This window comes from Pocillopora damicornis, chromosome 2 (assembly GCF_964200805.1).
Source record: "Pocillopora damicornis chromosome 2, jaPocDami1.2, whole genome shotgun sequence".
Lineage (NCBI taxonomy): Eukaryota > Metazoa > Cnidaria > Anthozoa > Scleractinia > Pocilloporidae > Pocillopora > Pocillopora damicornis.
In genome coordinates this window covers 1472051-1490000 of record NC_142671.1, presented here as the reverse complement: position 1 = coordinate 1490000, position 17950 = coordinate 1472051, and the positions used below count along the sequence as shown (strand labels likewise).

Genomic DNA, 17950 nt, shown 5'->3' with positions numbered 1-17950 from the left:
GGAAACTACTCCACTAAACACTGGTCAAAAATTTGTTTTTCCTTGATCAGAAACCATTCCGTAAGGCAAAATGCTAGACAAATCATTTCAAATACTTTATTCTTGGTCCTTTGGATACAACTTGCTCACCAACCAAGTCTATCTGTATCAACTTTTAATCGTTTGCTGTACTCTCTCCAGGAAATATTCTTGTTGTCACTGAATTGATTCATGGTGACAGCCTGGAAAATCTCTTGAAGGCCAAGAATACGCCAATGGAATGGAACAAATATCATAACGTCTGCTGTAAGCTGAATGATCGGCAACTGGTTACAATTGCATTTCAGATCGCCAAGGGAATGCAACATCTAGAAGAGAGAAAGGTAAGACCGACTAGCTGTGTGTAGAAATGTGAAAATAACAAATAAAGAAAAATGAAGAAATGAATAAACGCGGGCACTATAAAAACATCGAAGGTATTCTATTTCTATATAACCATTTCGAGGAAAAACGACTTTGTGAGGAAATCCGAGCAGGAAGCTACACGAGTTCAACATCCTTATGTAGCATTTTGGTAGAAGCCAGTCATGTCGTCTAATATACAATTAATGTACGTGTCTTCTCGCACAGTTCGTTCATCGCGATCTAGCAGCGCGGAATATTTTAGTCGATGCCAATCTGGTGGCTAAAGTTGGAGACTTTGGATTGGCCAGGGACATATCCGAAGCTGGTATATACACCATAACCTCAAGCGTAAGTGTGCTTTGCAATCAATATCGGAGACTAGAAGAACGCAAACGAACAAACGCTAATGTATTGACGCTTATGTTCTTCCCTAACATTAGCGAACATGTCAAATCCATTCCCTCTAGCCGTAGATCTTTATTATTAAACTTCCCCCCTCGTTTGCAGCAAGGCAGTCGACACTTAAAAAACAAACCAAAAAAACTAAAGGCAAAATATTGCCTTTTGTGACAGCATACCACCCAGGGGTTTAAACATTTAAAACAAATACTGATGTAAGAATGGAACCTCATCCAAAATCAGCCACTGCTGAAAACAATTTACAAAACGCCTCCGATTATATCATACAAAAGAGGTAAATCGCTCAAAGACATACTCGTCAGAGTGAAGCTTTAATTAAAGGCTTTTGCGTCGCAAACGTAAAACCACACAGGGGAGTCTGTGTAGGCCTGTCTATGACCTTTTCAAAGTCCCTTTGCATCTTAAGGGCGGCTGTGAAGCATTCCAAAGCTATTTTGTAGTTTTCAATGGGCTGGGTATCCTGTGACGTGTATACTCAATCATGCAATGGATTCGCGACTTTGATGTTAAAAATGATAATGATAACAATTATGATTATGATCAAATGATAATAAAAATATTACTACTAACACTAAAACTGATATCGGTAATAACTCTGATACTAATACTGGTAATGATAATGATGATAATAATGGTATTATTGCTGATGATGATAATGATTGTTATAATAAAAGTAACGATAATGGCCGATACAAAAGTTGTTTTCCTGGATTTTATTGCAAGTCAACAATAGTAATGATAACAACAAAAATAAACATCATCATCATCATCATAACAATCTAGAAGAAAATCTTATTATTTAGTTGCGTAATCATGATCATAAGTTTAAATACACGTTTAAATAACGCTCTTTCTCTTACTGAAAGCCTCTTTGGGATGGATTTGTGGGTCATTCTTCAACTATTTTCGAGAGGCATCGCCGTTTCACAAATAGTCGTTCACACGAGCCTTTCTTTTAAACAGGGCAATTTTCCGTGGAGATGGTCGTCGTTGGAATCTCTACGGGATCTAAATTTTACATCCGCGAGTGACGTGTGAGTTCCATTCTTTCGGTAATAATGTATTAAATTTATCTCGTATCGGTTGATACAAATGATATGCAATAAAGTCATCTGTCTGCCGCTGTGCTAGAGTGAAAGCATTACTATGAAGTTAAACAGTATATTATTTGCTTTTTTTTGAAAAGCTAGATTAGAATTCTACTTATTCCAGAAGACCTCTGACAACTTAGTTGTGTTTCATTCAAGTTCAGTTCTGCGTTGTTTGTTCATCTGCATGTATCTATACCCATGATTGTGCTTAATTTCATTTAAGGACGCATCCTTGGCACATAAATGACCTAAACACCCTTTCTTTCCAATCAAGCATCTACAACACCTATTAGTTGTTTAAAAACGACTCCATATGGAAAATAGAAAACGGCAAAAACAACACAAACAAAAACAATCGATACATTGAAAAAGACTACCAAATGTTCGGCTGCGCGCGATCCACCTGATAAGATTATTAAAGCGAACCCTTAAGCTTTGGAAAGATGAATTTGAACCTCAGTTACAATCCTTTCTTATTCTTTGAAGTTATTAAGGCCTTGATGTATATCTGCAGGTGGTCATTTGGTATTGTCTTATGGGAAATCGCCACTTATGGTAAGTGTAGTCTGACGATACGTACGACTTGGACTGCAAGACCAGAGGGCCGCATGGTGTCCAGATAGGGAACGAGTCCTTGCTACACTCTTCTTTCCTTTGCTTATATCATTTGTCACAACTTTTCAACCTTCAATTATTGACTGAACCATATGAAGCCTTTTCAGATCTCTACTTTTTTCATGTATTTACTGATGAAATACTCATTCATTTTGCCTAAAAGCCCCTCTTTAAACTATAATTGGTAAATCATGTCTCCTTTCTGCCAACTAGGTGGTTTGCCATACCCCGACATCACATCACCGTTTGCCTTAGTAAGTCAACTTGCTACCGGATACCGGATGCCTCGTCCTGACCAATGCTCAGAAGAATTGTAAGCATCATAAGTTACATTAAGCTTATAGTGATAATTGATATGTAGATTTCAAAATAATCGAGCCTCTACTTACGCTGTAAAAATATGATTACCCATAGTTCCAGCCCATTTTTTTTTTTCAGATGAATAGCTGGTTGCATGTCAAACTAAATGACAATTAACGTGTCAATGATCCTGTTTATAAGGTGTAACATTAAGAAGACATCTCTTTGCACTCCTCCATAGGCTTCATGGGGTAAATTAATATGATAAAAGTCTTATTCGCAATAACACTTTTAGCATATCATACAGGATGTTTAATAATGCTTTATTGAATTTTTAGATATGAACTAATGAGTTCTTGCTGGAAAGAAAATCCTTTGATGAGACCAAAATTTTCTAAGATTGCAAGTCAACTGAAGAGTTTTTTGCGAGAAGTCAAGGTAATTTATATGATTGCACCAAAAGGTATCCATCTCTTCCCGTAGTTTCACCTCTCGTGATTATACATATCTGAGCTTATATCCGTCAGCAAGTGTGCCCTTTTTCAGCTAGTCAGTATATCTGCTCGACCTCCCTATCCGTCCATCCATTCATCCATTCATCCGTTCATCTATTCATCCATTCATCCGTTCATCTATTCATCCATTCATCTATTCATTTAACTATCCATTCATCCATCCAGAATCCATCCATTATATTCCATCTTTGCCCTTTCCTGACTTCACTCCCAACTTGATATTAATTCATATTCAACCATTGTTAACAATCCTATTCAATCTTCTTCAAAGTCAAGGGCTTATTCGTTATTCCTCTAATTCCTTGCAGAAAACATACATAAATATCACAGAGGACAGCAACGAAGAAGTTTGATGTTTTTTATGTTAAAGGAAACGCCTCGTCTTATTATATTAATAATAAGATGCCGAGTACATGCACTGCAATATCTCAAATAAGTAATGTGGAAACCTTTATAACCAAGCTTCAGAAAGTGCTTCTGTCCCTGGTGTGCCTGCTACGTAAAAAAAAAAAAACAAAACTTAGAATTCAATTCATGGGCCAGTGCAAACTGCAATTAAAATAAAATATACAGTGCATCCTGCTTCACTCAAAAAGCTTAATTGATTTAAAATAATTGGAGTTACGTAATTAGAGTAGCTTTACATTGATTTTGAATTCCTGTAAGCACTGCGCCATGAGCTTTTCTTTGCGCGCGGAAAATCTGAGGCCTCGAGTAAAGCTAGCTGAGGAGACATCTAAACGTTTTTTTTTTTTTGCCTCACCCCTCGCAGATTTTTCATCGGTTCGCTTTGCTTGAGACCTCAGACTTTCCAGCAGACGAATAATCCCATGAGCTTCAGCGTTATTGATGAAGGACAGCTTGCAGGCTGTTTATTATCTGTCAAGATTAATCTGTCTGTGGCCGTCCATTGCATTCCCATTTGGTAATTGCCATCTAAGGTCAAAAGGTAACCCGGGATGGTACTCTCACTTAAAATAAACTGGCATGTTGTATTCCTTCGTTGTATGGAAGGTTCTCTCCCTTCTATTAAATAATTTTTCGGATGTTTGGCTTAAAGAAAAACGCAAAGTAAAACCTCCTTCTATGACCGACTGGTAGACCACGCACGAGTAAATAAATCTTAAATATGTGAACATCGTCTCGTTCTTTCACCTTTTTTGGAATCGTCCCAAAAACCGGACATACTTAATGAGCCTTTTCCCTGATTGCTTAACTGACGTTGTGTATATTGACCGCACATTGTCGTTGCTAGAGACCCTGTTAAATGCGCGCTAATTTGACAAGTGAAAAAGTCGCGTTCCTAACAAGTTTCGAAGGCTCACTAAGAGCTTTGGACTCAAAGGGCAGGTTATTTTGATAAAGTTAAGCCTTTTTTTAAATAGAACCTCGTTCGAAACTATTTTCAACTTAGCTGAACCTTTTATGCGCACAGCTATTTTTGTGAAAAGAGTCAAGAAGGCCGAAAGCTAACAGTGGAAGGACACCCATTTAATTAAATCAATCGTCCTGTAGAGAATATCTAAGACTTACTGCTTGTGTAAAACCATGGTTTGGTTTCGACCTTCTTTAGATAACCGGCCCAAGTGTCTCTCCACGTTTTCGACGGAATAGAGATCATTTTGATAAGAAAATATCACGGTATTGACCTGAAAGGTAGTTTGAAAACGAGAATAGATCTCATCTTTAAAACCGTCTTCTGTGCTGGGCTTTACTGAAGTATGGACAGCCATGTTACGGGTGCATATTGCACTAACCACTATCGACTAAGCTGTTTATCGTGGCGCGTTCTAAAACCAGTTAGATTGTAACACCGGAACTCCAGAATATACCAGAATACCGCAATACACTTAAAAAAAAAACAACAATGGTTAAGGCGGTGTACGGTGTACTTGGTTTAGTACATGCCGTTTATCAAAGCAGGTAATTTAGTGTTAACAACTGAGTTGAAAACGTAAATTGGCCACCGTTAAGAGTAAGAAGCTGGCGTTTCGAGCGTTAGCCCTTCGTCAGAGAGATTAACACTAAATTACCTGCTATACTCTCCCACCGACGCAGCACCACGTTTTCGTTAGAAACTTACCCCCTTTATTCGTTTATCAAAGCACTTTTTGAGACTCCGCACAAGATTACTTTGTAGGTCGCTGATGTTTCTTTATGGAGGCGTTGACAAGGATTCTTTCTTCACCACAGTGCTTGCCAAAATTTGCTTATAAATTAAAATAATTTTGACGCGCAGGACCAAAAAAAGTTTTGACTCCAAGGCTCATCATGAAACCCTGAAAACTGCTTCGTTTGCCTCGAAAACCGACATGGAATGAATAATGAAACTGTAAACATCAGGAACACCGGAACACGCTGAAACAGGCCGGAATACGCTGGAACACAGAAACACCGGAACACCAAAACACCGGAACACCTGAACAAGCTGGAACACCGCGAAATATTTAAATAATAATAACAATATAAAATAATAATAAAAATAATAATAACAATAATTATAATTATATTCATGTCGTTTATTAATCCAACGGGTTTTTTCGATAATCCGAGGCCTAGGGTATCTAACAGAAGCCGGACTGTTTCGGCTTTTTTTAATCAGTTCGACGCTGTCTCAAGCTGACTGACACAAAAGGCCTCGATTTAACGCGAGAGCCTTGAATCTCGCTGGCTTGTGGATGCTGTGGAATAGACGTGGGTAAACTGCACCAACTCAATCGAACGAAAACCACCGATGAATTCAAAGTTTCAGTCTTCCGGGAAACATTTGAACTTTTGAAGATTGGCTTTTTCAATTTCTCCCAAAACTTCGTGCAAATTTCTTCGGCTAATCAAACTGACTAATAATAGTAGTTTACTATAGCTGTACAATTTCTCTCAATGCTACGCCCATGGAATCGTCTTTAGGCGTCTTGTTTTTTGGATTGCGGATGCACTCTGTCAAACAGTGAGATAACAGAACTTCGCACAAAATGGAAAACTGAGTTTTGGAAGAAACACAGCTGGTCCCAGTTGTTTACGATTATCCTACAAGCAAAGCGTTTCCCCGTACTCAAATCACTCTTCAGCGTATACGCACATCTTCCTGTTTTTCACTCTAGTCCGCCAGAAACTTATTTATGAATTGGTCATAACAGCATAACAGCATTCTACAATTAGCTGACAAACAGGCTTAGTGAACCTGATCTTTGATGTTATCCATCCCTTGTAACCTATTTCATTTTCCTCAAACCACATCCGCTGAGTTGTATTCTATTAATAACAAAAATGCCGTTTCGTATTACGTTTCTCTTACTCAATAAAGTGTGCATAATTTTCTACACGACCTTAATTGACAACCTATGATTCCCATAGGTGGTATGTTAACAATTCTCACAGCTAAACCGAAAGGTAAGTGTATTCATTTTTCACATTATTTTAGTTTCCAATTGACGACTTCTTTTGCATTTCCGTTGCTAAAAGAGTTATCTTTTGAAGAAATTAATGAAAAGGAAAATGTTAATTTCGATCGTGGTGTTGTGAACAGCGAAGAAGAGCCATGAACAAACAATATATTTTTCAAAAGGATTTGCAGAACAATTTATCATTAAATTAAACTGTTTGATACAATTCGTTATATTACCAGGTTGTGATTCATAGGTGACGCTTAATTGCACTGTAGTTTTGAGAAATCTGGAGAGATTCTTGAACATAATTTTTAGACGTCTTGAATTTTGCTTATGGAAAATAGTCAAGGAAACATAAACTTGATGCAAAATGCTTTGATTCAAATTAAGTTTCTCCGTTTGTAAACAGGAAGATCGATCTCATCATTAGTTATGTCAGCTGTGTCTAACAGCTCTTGTAAATTTGAACACAAACTGAAATATGATGCGCCTCTTCCTTTCTCTCTCAGCGTATTATTTGGTATATTTGACCACTTGCATTGGGATAAGTTTTTTAGTACAGTGACCCATTTCCAAGAAACAAATTGGCTTTTTTTCCTATAAATGAACTATTTTGAAAATATAAAAATTGATTCTATCAACTTCAATGTTCTTTTCGTTACTACAGTCGCCAAACGGAAGCCTGTGATAGATGGATAAAAAATAGAGGGTCAACTTTTGGCTTACATAACAATAATAACAAACATATGACCACCCTGAAAGCTACCAGAATATAGCGTTTCAGACAACGCAACTCTTGTAAAAAATCTTTCAATGATCGCTTACTTTATTTTGCTGGATATTCTATTAAGTATTCGGTTCTTCTAATCTCAATTTGTTCAATCTTAATCTGTGGTGGAACAGAACAATTATCTCAAATTCTTAAGGGCTTTTTTAACATTAACAATGCGGTTTCCTTATCGCACGATACACTAAAGTACAACTCAGTTTGTGGTCGAACTCATCTGAACTAATAAACAGGCTTCTAAAACCTTCTAAAAATACTAAAAGGATCATAAAAGAAAGCTCAGTACTATTTGTTAGACAGCTCTTATTTAAACCCGATCTAAACTAAGTATTATATCACATAACTTTAAGAGCATGTTAAGATCGTTTTCAGGCTCAAATCGCGCCCAAGAAAAAAAGATTAACATTTAAAAAAAATATTAAGCACGTATAAGCAACAAAATCAAGTGTAAGTGACGAAATCAATACCGCATTGAAACGAAACTGTATGAAAATAAACAAAAATATTTCTTTCATAGCAAAGTTCAGTACTGAGTTAATGATATTATAGTTCCACTTACCTCCTTGGTAATTTACTTTCTCCCAGAAAAGAACTCATTTTGAGGAAACAATCCCGGCCCACGATGGGTAACTTTTGTCTTAGAAAAGCGTCAACATGTTCAGTTCTTTTAACTCTTATGGGCGCGTTATGGAATCTGCCATTCAGCATCAGAGGCGAAACATGCGATTCCAATATAACAAGTAAGTAGTTTTAACTACTTTCAAACATTCCAAATGGGGCAGTAAGCAGTTAAACGTCCTGCTCTAAAAGGATGTTCATGCGAAAGTTTTTCTTGTGAGCAAAATAACTGAACGTGAGTATGTACTGAAAATATAAAATGGTGCCAAATAAACAGCTCCTAGTCATGTGGAGGATCCAGAGAATGCAGGTGTCTTCATCAAAACGTTTAGCATGTGTAAATAAGGAAAACCGAATATGAACTCTTGACTGATCCAGCGTTTAAAAGCAGGACATTTCGGCCCTCGGCCTTCTTCAGGTGGAACATAAAAGTTAAAAATTAAGATTAAAAAGCTGCATTAAAACTCTTGATCGGTCAAGAGTTTGTGAACTACACTAGCTAAATTTATAAGATAGATTTATTAATAATCTTTCTCATTGTCGGATAGGCTATAAGGAAATTGTACTTTATTCATATTTTTTTAAAAATTATTCAATCTCTCCAACTCAGTCAGACCCGTTGTGGACATCTCTTCAAGTCCAGAAAACAGCACATTAGCCATTGGTGTCTCCATTACCCTGAATTGTACAGCGCAGCCCAGAGCGATAGATATTGGATATAAGGATAGATGGGTCGAGTATATCGAGTGGTACGATCTACAGGGTAATGAAGTGGGATCTAAATGCCAGCAGCCTTCAAACAAACGTAAATTAAGCTGCCCATTAGTACTTAAAAATCTGACAGTTGACAAATTTGGCCGTTACACTTGCCAAGCGGGCAATGGTTACTCAAGCCACTGCACAAGGAAATCATTTGAAATCCAAGGTAAGCAACTTTCACACTTCCTAGGTTCTTTAATGCGAAGGTAGGCGCCGTGTTTTGGATTTGGAGGCAATGATGGAATATAGATGGATTTGTGTTTGAACAAGAAGCCACAAATGTAATAAAAAGTGTCTAAGAAACTCCTTGAATGTATGGACAGGCAAGTCCAATATATAATTTCTCTCCGTTGGAAAATTCCGCATAGCTCTTCAAAGTTCTTTCTGATGGTTTTGCTACAAAAATAAAGAATAATTTGAATAAGGACCAATAATTATTGGCCCGATGAATTCTTATTAGGTACTTGATATGAGGAGCTGATTATATTCCTGAAGTGATCAGTGATCTTAATTAATGGATCTCTTGAGTCCCGACATTTTCTCTACGTTGTGAATGAAAGGAAAGTTTTGCATCGTGAGCAACTGCATTCGAAAGTTCCAGGTTGGTCACTGGTTTGAAATGAACTTTTGTCTAAAGAGTTGCCTATGTTTTTGTCGGGACTCAAGAGATCGATCCATAAAGATCAATGATCACTTCACATACATCTCTGCAAGTGTCACCAATTGAATAACTCGCTCTTGCTGCAAAAAGTTATACATTGGTGAAACAGGAAGACGACTAGATGACCAATTCCGAGGACGCCTTCACGACGTTGAAAGAAGTGAAAAGGACGCATCTAAACCAGTCGCTAGACACTTATATCTCGCTAGCCATTCTGAGGAGCATATGGCTGTTTGCGGCCTTTCCCTACATTTAGGCAGTTCGGAAAACCGTAAAACTCGAGAACATGGTATCAACGTGCGATTTTCGTTCAACTAATTTCTTCTTTCTTTCTCGTCACCATATTCCCACCAATAACGTAGCTCCATTTTCTGCATATAAGCACACACAACCTACAATTCCTCCGATCTCTATGACGAAGGGCTAACGCTCGAAACGTCAGCTTTTAAACTCTTTACGATGGCCAATTTACGTTATCAACTCAGTTGATAATACTTTATTACCCTGACATACTCTCTCACCGACGCAGCACCACAGTTTCCTTAGAAACTTACCCCCTCTATTCATATGCCTGACATACTTCCCTCTAAGCACGAGAATATGGTCATAAAAATTGTGGCATGCGTAAGTCTCAAAGGAAGTTATCTTCTTGTCTGGCACAAAAATTTAATAATTCTAACATCACCTAACGTCTCTTACTATAATTGGATTAACTCCAAACCGGATGATCTCGATAATAACAAGTATATTCATTGCAAAGTATTTTTCCCTACAGTCCATGCGCCAGAGTTAATAGGAGTTCCTCGGAACCAAAGTGCTGATATAGGGGCCAATGTAACTTTCAACTGCACTGCCACAGGTCTTACTACGCCAAGCATCTCATGGATCAAAAATAATGATTCATTTGCCTTACAATCCAACCCAAGGGTGACATTCATTAACGATCCACTGGACGACAAAAGTACGCAAAGCCACTTGTTTATTACAAGAGTAAAGGAAGAAGATTTTGGCAAATATCAGTGTGAGGCAAAAAACAGCGGTGATAAGAATTTGTCTTTGCCGGCTTTTTTAACCCCGAAAGTTTCAGGTTAGACATTCATATGCATTAGTGTTTGTTTCCCCTTATCATTTCAAAGTTGGAACTCCACGAAGTCTTCCACTTGCATGCCAACTCAGTCATCTAATTGAAATTTTCCCAACACCAAGTAGGCGACATAAGCTCGGTTTTTGGATGACTGCTTTTTGGTGTACATTTCCGTAGATTGTAAAAAAATTCTCCATGTCATTAGAGTATAATGTATCTTAATACAAAATTTTAAATTTATCATTTCAGTTTCACCCGGTCCCTGTACCTCCTCGTCTTCCTATCATCAAGACTCCCCTTAAAGTTTAATTCTCTTCAAACCGGGTCTTTCGAATGGCAAAAAAGCCTTGGGCCCCGACATCCCAAAGAAAGATCACAAATGAGACAAATCCAAGAGGAAAAAATAGGATCTCAACGACCGTTCCTGCAATTAATTGACTCTTGAATCAAATCTCGATGGCCTAAATTGTAAATTCCTTTTTCATCCTCCACAATTCTTTCCTATTCTTCTTCTTCTTCCTCGTATTTCTCCTTTTTTTTCCCCTTTTTTCAATTTATACATCTGACTTATTACACTTATTAAGATCATCATCATCACTATTATTGTTATCGTTGTCGTCGTCATCATTATAATTGTTGTTTGTATCATTATTACAAATGATTTTCTTCCTCTGCTTGAGATTTAAGACTGCAGACTCAAAATAAATTGTTATTTTTTCATTTATTATTCGTAGCTACAACTCATACTTTCGTATTCGTCAAGGAAGGAGCGCCAGAAAATTCAGCATCTCAGATAACTATAGTCGCTGTATCATGCACTTTGGTAGCTGCAGTTATTTGTGTGGTCACTGGGTTTGTGTGGAATCGGCGTAAAAATTGTGATAAGGAGGTAAATGATACGTTACATGACATCCGCACACAGGGTAATGATCTCCTCTGACCGTCATGGAAAGGAAAAGAATTCGTAAAAATAAGAACAATGACAACTTCTCTAGACTCTGCATCTCGCCTTACAATAACAAAGATCGACACGCCAAAAACTTGCCCCGTCTGAAAACTGGTCAATCCCAGCATTCCTTCCGACGCCAGGATAAGCAAACTTGCGTATGATAAATTTCGTCAGCTCTGCTTCACTTAGCAAAAGTCTGCCTCTATGATGTGCCAAGGCTAAAGAAAACGCCCATTTCTTTCCTTACTTCATCGCTTCCAAGTTCTCCTGCCCTCCACTTCGTGAATATCTCATACAGAAGCATGCAGTGGCTTGCGCGACCCATTTTCACTGGGTTTATGGAGCAGTTCAATCTGAAAAAGAGCTATATTCCTTAATTACATATCTTAATTTTACCAATTTTGAATGTCATCGTAATAAAAAATGTTACAGCGATTTCGGCCAGCTTTGTTTCCTTCCGTATTAAACAAACGCTATTTAATACGCGTAAGACTAGTAAATCAAAGTTCGAGATATTTCATTTCTATGAAGAATTTTGAAAGGATCTCTAACAAATGATTTTGATGATAAAGGCTAAACACGCTTTTTTTTAGATATCACAATTAACTTTTCTCTTCGATTAAATGACAGGCACGAAAACGTACAACAAAAGTATGCTTGGAAAAGGCCAAACATTCGATAAACACGATATATGACCTTGAAAACAATTGTTCTCCCAATACCCAAGCCATTGAGACCCCCGAGGAAAGGCTCCTGTTACTGGGGTACGGATTAGGGGACAGAAGTCCTCCAGACGGAAGCGAGCAGGGTGATTCTACACAGGATGTAACAGAAAATGGTCGAGAGAGATTAGAATCGGGTGGGAAGATTGCTGGTGGTGACATTTTCACTGCTGATAAAGGTGTTGACCTGAATGTTGACGAACAGCGCGATTGGAGAGAAATATCTCAAGAGACCGAAGAAAGATGCGTAAACTTGGAAAATCTTGAAGTCTGCAATGAAATACTCGGAGAGGGCGAATTTGGGATCGTCTACAAAGGGCGCTACGGTGGAAAAGACGGAAACATGATAGATGTAGCTGTTAAGAAGCTAAAAGGTGGGTACACGAGATCGAAATGTCCACTTGTTAATTCCTAAGAACAGTGGTATGCTTTTGAACTAATATTTCTTTGGAAGCTATGCGCCATCTTACTATTTTCATCATTTTTCTTTTGATGGAAAACACTCATAAAGTCTGCTATTGTCTCCTTTGAACGCTTTCTACAGCCTTAATCAAGCCGCTTTTCCCATACATTATTTTGTTACCATAGCCAGATACGGCGAGCGAACTTCGTAAACTGAAGAAAGTTAAGGAGTCCTTTTGTTTTCTTCTCTATGTCATTTTGAGACCCTAGTGCCATTGCCAAAGAAACCCTGCTTAATGAAATAAGGACCTTAAAGAAAACTGGGAAACATCCTAATATTGTCACTTTGATTGGCACACGGATAGAGAGAGGTAAGTCAGTTTTCGACGATGTAACGTTTTAGAAATAGACGTGTTTACTTGGTGATTCACGGTCCAACAAGGTAACATTTCGGCCGCATGGGTGTGTAGAACAGTACACGAACTGATCTCATGATTATAGGCAACAAGTCCACTTCATATGCACTATGTCAAAAATTTGTTCTTCTTGATCGGAAACAATTCGAATTTTTCTAGTGTTTTCTTGGGGATCCCTCTTCCTCCCGCCAACTTAACTAAAGAGGAAATGATGTCCCATCACTTTTTCTTGTCAAATCTTGTGTGTTTGCTCTATCCTTTCTAGGAAAAATTCTTCTAGTCACTGAATTGATTCGTGGTGAAAGCCTGGAAAATCTCTTGAAGGCTGAGAGGGCTCCTGCGGAAAGGAACAATTATCAAAACGTCCGGTGTAAGCTGAATGACCGGCAGTTGGTTACAATTGCACTTCAGATCGCCGAAGGAATGCAGCACTTAGAAGAAAGAAAGGTGACACCTGTTGACTGTGAAGTTAAATTTGCTAACCTGTCGTTAGAGAAGGCTGCTCTAAATATAGTACAGGCAGTTCGAAGCATGAAAAATATTTTTTGTGTCTTTTTTTATAAACTTTTAGAGCGAAAGTAACTTTCTGAGAAAATCCAGGCGGGAAACTATACGAATTTAACATCTTTGGCCATTTCCTACAGCCAAGTAAGGAATGACTGCCCAGCACATTTGGAATTGAAGTTTGAAGTCTTGCCAAAAGTGTCAGGATTTTATGAACTTTGCCCATAAATTTTTACCATAGCGTAAGCACAGGTTGTAAAGTGAGGGTACAAATCACTCACCCCATTATTCGTGAGCGTCTTTAAAGAAACAAATGTGTAACTTGTCCTCTCTAACAGTTTGTTCATCACGATCTAGCAGCCAGGAATGTTTTAGTTGATGCCAACCTGGTGGCTAAAGTTGGAGACTTTGGATTAGCCAGGGACATATCCGCTGCTGGTATATACACAGTGACCTCCAGCAAGGGGGTAAGTTTCTCAAGAAACTGTAGCGCTGCGTCGGTGGGGAGAGTCAAGATAATTTGGTTTTGTCAACTGAGTTGATAGTGTAAATTGACTACTGTAAAGAGTGCAAAAGCTGACGCTTCGAGCGTTAGCCTTCCGTCAGGCCAATCTCTCTGACGAAGGGCAAACGCTCGAAACGTCAGCTTTTAAACTCTTTACGGTGGCCCAATTTCATTTTCAACTCATTTGATCAACCAAATTAAACAAATAAACGAACTTAAAAGCATTTGAATTGATACCCTTCCATAGTAAAGTCGGAGACGATAAATTTATTCCTTCTAACGTTATAATTCAAATGAAACTCCAAACGAGCTGTGTTTTATGTGACGCGTTCACTTAATTAACCCTGGTCTCGTGTGTGTACTGATAATAATGACAATAACAATAGTAAAGATAGAAATAATAAAATCCACGATAACCATCACCCTGGATTTTACTGGAATCAATAATTGTTAAAAACTGATATACATCTCAACGTTCAACGTTCAGTGGAAAATACGTCGCTTATACTTATTGAATGCATCGTTCAGTTTCGTGAATCCAACCTCTTCCCAGTTTCAAGCGACATTGCCTGAACTACAGACAGGAGCTTGCTCACGTGAATCAATCTTTTCAACAGGGCAAGGTTGCGTGGAGATGGTCGTCGTTAGAATCTCTGCGGGATCTGCATTTTACATCCATGAGTGATGTGTAAGCTTCAATTTGTAGTTAATAATGTCAGAGATCTGTCTCTTGACTTTGAGTCGCAAGTATTGAGTGGCGAAAGAAAAAGAAAAAAACACGTGTGCCCTACGCTCTGCTATTTTCCTTGGAGCGTTATTATCATGGTTACATCTGGGCTTCATTTTTCGTTGTTTACTCGTTTTTATGTATATGCATGGTGTATCTATACCTATTTGCATTTGTGGACACACCATGAGAACTTAACATAACTTAAGTAATTCCTTCCTTCAAATCGAGCATCATATGCTCATATTAGTTGATTAAAATAATTATTTATACCAGAAGCGAGGTTCACATGACAGGAGAGACTCAGCGAAGTCTTAAGCGATGTATATTTCCATTAAACAATCAAAAAATACATCGAGGCTCGATCCTTGATCAATTCCGTGCTAGTTGTTCCTTATTCATTGACGTTATACAGGCCTTGGTGCATATTTGCAGGTGGTCATTCGGTATCGTTCTATGGGAAATCGCCACTCATGGTAAGTGCAGCGTGATACTATGTACGACTTAGAACGACATCCTGAGAACTATAAATCATGCTTTCGTCAGGAGTTAGGCTCCTATCCGTTACAGCAGCCTATAGTTAGTGAGTAAGCTAACTTTCATGGTGATGATCCATATAGACAAACGCATCTTCATTTAAAGAAATGATTGTTGCTTGAAAGACGAAATTGAAAAAAATCGGGGGACCACTTTATGGTGTCTTGGTATGGGCTGTGTGCATGCTAAACCTTCTCTTTTCATTCATACGTGCTTCGTCTTGTTTGTCACAGCGCTTAATTTTTGTTTATCTCACCTCATGAAGTCCTTGCAAGTCTCCATTTTTACGTAAATTTACCACTGAAATACTCTTTGCCTTAAAGTCATTTCTTTAAACCTAGATTTTCTAAGGTCATATCTTCTGCTTTTCAAACAGGTGAGTTGCCATACCCATACCCTGACATCACATCTCCAGTTGCCCTAGTAAGTCGACTGGCTACGGGATACAGGATGCCTCGTCCCGATCAATGCTATGGAGAATTGTAAGCTTCAAAGTCTTGTATAAAGCCAACAGAAAATAAATTGAGCTATTGATTATATTGTAGAATGCTTCAAATGAAAGAACGTCTACTTGCCTTCTTTCTAGAAATAATTTCAATGCGTTCTGCCTTCGATCCAAGTTTTGGAAGATCAAGGCTCTGACATCCTTTTTTTCTTGTCGAAAATCGAAACAATGCATCGAATCATGTCATTCGTTCTGATTTAAAAAGTTTTTGCGTGTCAAGTCAAATCTCACATGTCACAAGTCAGTCATCTCCCCAGTAAGCTCTATCATCAGTTCGTGCAAGGTCACCACTTTGCGCCCCTTTTTACACTTGGTATGGTCATTTTAGATACTGAAAGCATTAGCTGCAAGACAATGTTAACTAGAACTATATTGAATTTTTAGATATGAGCTAATGAGCTCTTGTTGGAAAGAAAATCCATTGATGAGACCAGCCTTTTCAGAGATCGCTCAACAGCTGCAAAATATTTTGCGAGAAGTGAAGGTAATCAATCTGAAACAAGCTAAGCTACCCAAATTGTATTTCCTGCAGTTCTCTTATTGTGTCTGAGTTATCTAGTTTTCTGTCCGAATTAGAAAGAAAACATTTTCCATTCGAACGAAGTTGGCGAGGGAGAGTGGATTTAATGGCTGTATCCATCTTTTTCCCTCCTTTCGTCCTTTTCCAGTCCATAGATCCTTCTGTCACCCAATCAGTCCTTCGGGTAAACCTCTTATTTTTAACTGCAGCCATCCATCCATTTGTACACATAGTCATCCATCCGTTTGCTTTTTCGTTCATCCACCTGGGCGTACATTCGTTTCTTCTTTTGCTTGTTCCAAAAGTTCATTCTTTACTTTGGTATTAATTCATATACACCATTATTTCTATCCTCATTCATCATTTTTTAGTGTTAATAATCAATAGATGATATCTTTATTCCTATTATTTATTTCAGAGGACATATACAAATATCGACGATGGAGAAGCCTGATGACGCTCTTATGCCGAAGCAAAAAACTCACTCGATTTGATTATCAATATAAAAACAACCACGATATCTCAAATAAGTGCATAAATGTACTGAGGCCCGATGATTATGCTTATGAAATCTGTGTGACCCAGATGCTGTCGCTGACTAGGCTCCAAAATTTCGAATTCAAATATTTGTCTCCCTGTTAGTGAAGGTTTCGCAATTATGTAAGGAAAATTGGAGCAAAGAATAGACGTTGCTACCTGTACTGTCAATGAATTATTTGTTCTCAATTTGTATAGGAAGCACTTCTTTTGAAATGTTCTATAGTTGTAAGGCACTTCCGAGAAATTTCATTGGACTAACGTTAATTAAGTCTCATTTGTATATCATCGCAAATTTGCCTTTTAACTAAGGTGCGTGGTTAGGGTCCCCAACACTTAGAGACGCTTATATTAGAGAGCAAATAGCCTGTTATAACCTGAGACATGTAGAATCAAGTTTTAATACCTTCTATGGCTTCGAATAATGATTTTAGCTCTGTAAACGATGCCTGACAGCTATCGAAACTCTAAACTGTAGGAAAGAAGTTAAGTTCAACAGATGTATAACTTAAGCTAAGTTCAACAGATGTATAACGTAAAGATTCAGTTATTAGGCAATTTTCGGTTAAGAAAGGCATATCAAATTAAGAATTACGGCTACAGCATGCGAGGTAGGTGTATTTTTTGGCCAGCAAGCGTTCAGTTTCCTTTTAAGTAAAGTTGAAGTTGATCGCTAACGTGGATTTCAAAACCAGATGGAGTTTGTATAAAAAGACAATTCATTTTACTTTACAGGGAAGAGGTGAGGGGATCTAATGGAAAGACATTCGGAAAGAGGAGTCTAGGGGAAGGGATAGAGTCTTGAGCCACTTTCTAACATCATTTTCGGGCTCGTGTAACTTTGTTGTCTTTGAAAAATTTAGTAGTACTTACAAGCAACAAAGTGCACGAGAAATCATGTTGTTCGCTATACTAACATTGCAGTATGTTTGATTGTAGATTAGCCGCATCTTTTCCTTTCCTGTATTCACTGTTTTTAAATAAAGAATATGTGTTTACGCAAACT

The 17950-nt window shown here is 37.9% G+C and overlaps 2 protein-coding genes and 1 long non-coding RNA gene across 5 annotated transcripts in view; 2 read left to right on the top strand and 1 right to left on the bottom strand.

Moving 5' to 3' along the window:
* LOC113680742 (fibroblast growth factor receptor 4) overlaps nt 1-4323 on the top strand; it is a 16229-nt gene extending 11906 nt beyond the window's left edge. For both annotated transcript variants that reach the window (XM_089195004.1, XM_089195003.1), the window contains 7 exons: nt 181-362; nt 610-732; nt 1768-1838; nt 2410-2450; nt 2724-2823; nt 3149-3248; nt 3634-4323. In XM_089195004.1, coding sequence (XP_089051130.1) covers nt 181-362; nt 610-732; nt 1768-1838; nt 2410-2450; nt 2724-2823; nt 3149-3248; nt 3634-3678 — 662 coding nt within the window. In that variant the 3' untranslated portion in view covers nt 3679-4323. The remainder of the gene's footprint in view (nt 1-180; nt 363-609; nt 733-1767; nt 1839-2409; nt 2451-2723; nt 2824-3148; nt 3249-3633) is intronic.
* Nucleotides 85-5637, bottom strand: LOC149049462 (uncharacterized). The gene is made up of 3 exons (XR_016183265.1): nt 5409-5637; nt 3775-3820; nt 85-347 (listed from the first exon to the last, which is right to left on the bottom strand). It is a non-coding gene; the product is annotated as an uncharacterized LOC149049462 (long non-coding RNA).
* A 942-nt stretch (nt 5638-6579) lies between these two features.
* Nucleotides 6580-17948, top strand: LOC113680746 (fibroblast growth factor receptor 4-like). Of its 2 annotated transcripts, XM_089195007.1 has the most exons (14): nt 6580-6715; nt 8084-8238; nt 8727-9041; nt 10312-10623; nt 11355-11509; nt 12200-12665; nt 12957-13064; nt 13375-13556; nt 13952-14080; nt 14736-14806; nt 15281-15321; nt 15759-15864; nt 16272-16371; nt 16826-17948. In XM_089195007.1, the coding sequence occupies exons 2-14, from the start codon at nt 8121-8123 to the stop codon at nt 16859-16861; spliced, it is 2139 nt and encodes a 712-aa protein (XP_089051133.1). In that variant the 5' UTR covers nt 6580-6715; nt 8084-8120; the 3' UTR covers nt 16862-17948. The 2 variants fall into 2 exon arrangements, with proteins under 2 accessions (XP_089051133.1, XP_089051134.1); XM_089195008.1 differs by lacking the exon at nt 8084-8238 and having other exon boundaries at nt 6633-6715.
* Nucleotides 17949-17950: the final 2 nt, after the last annotated feature.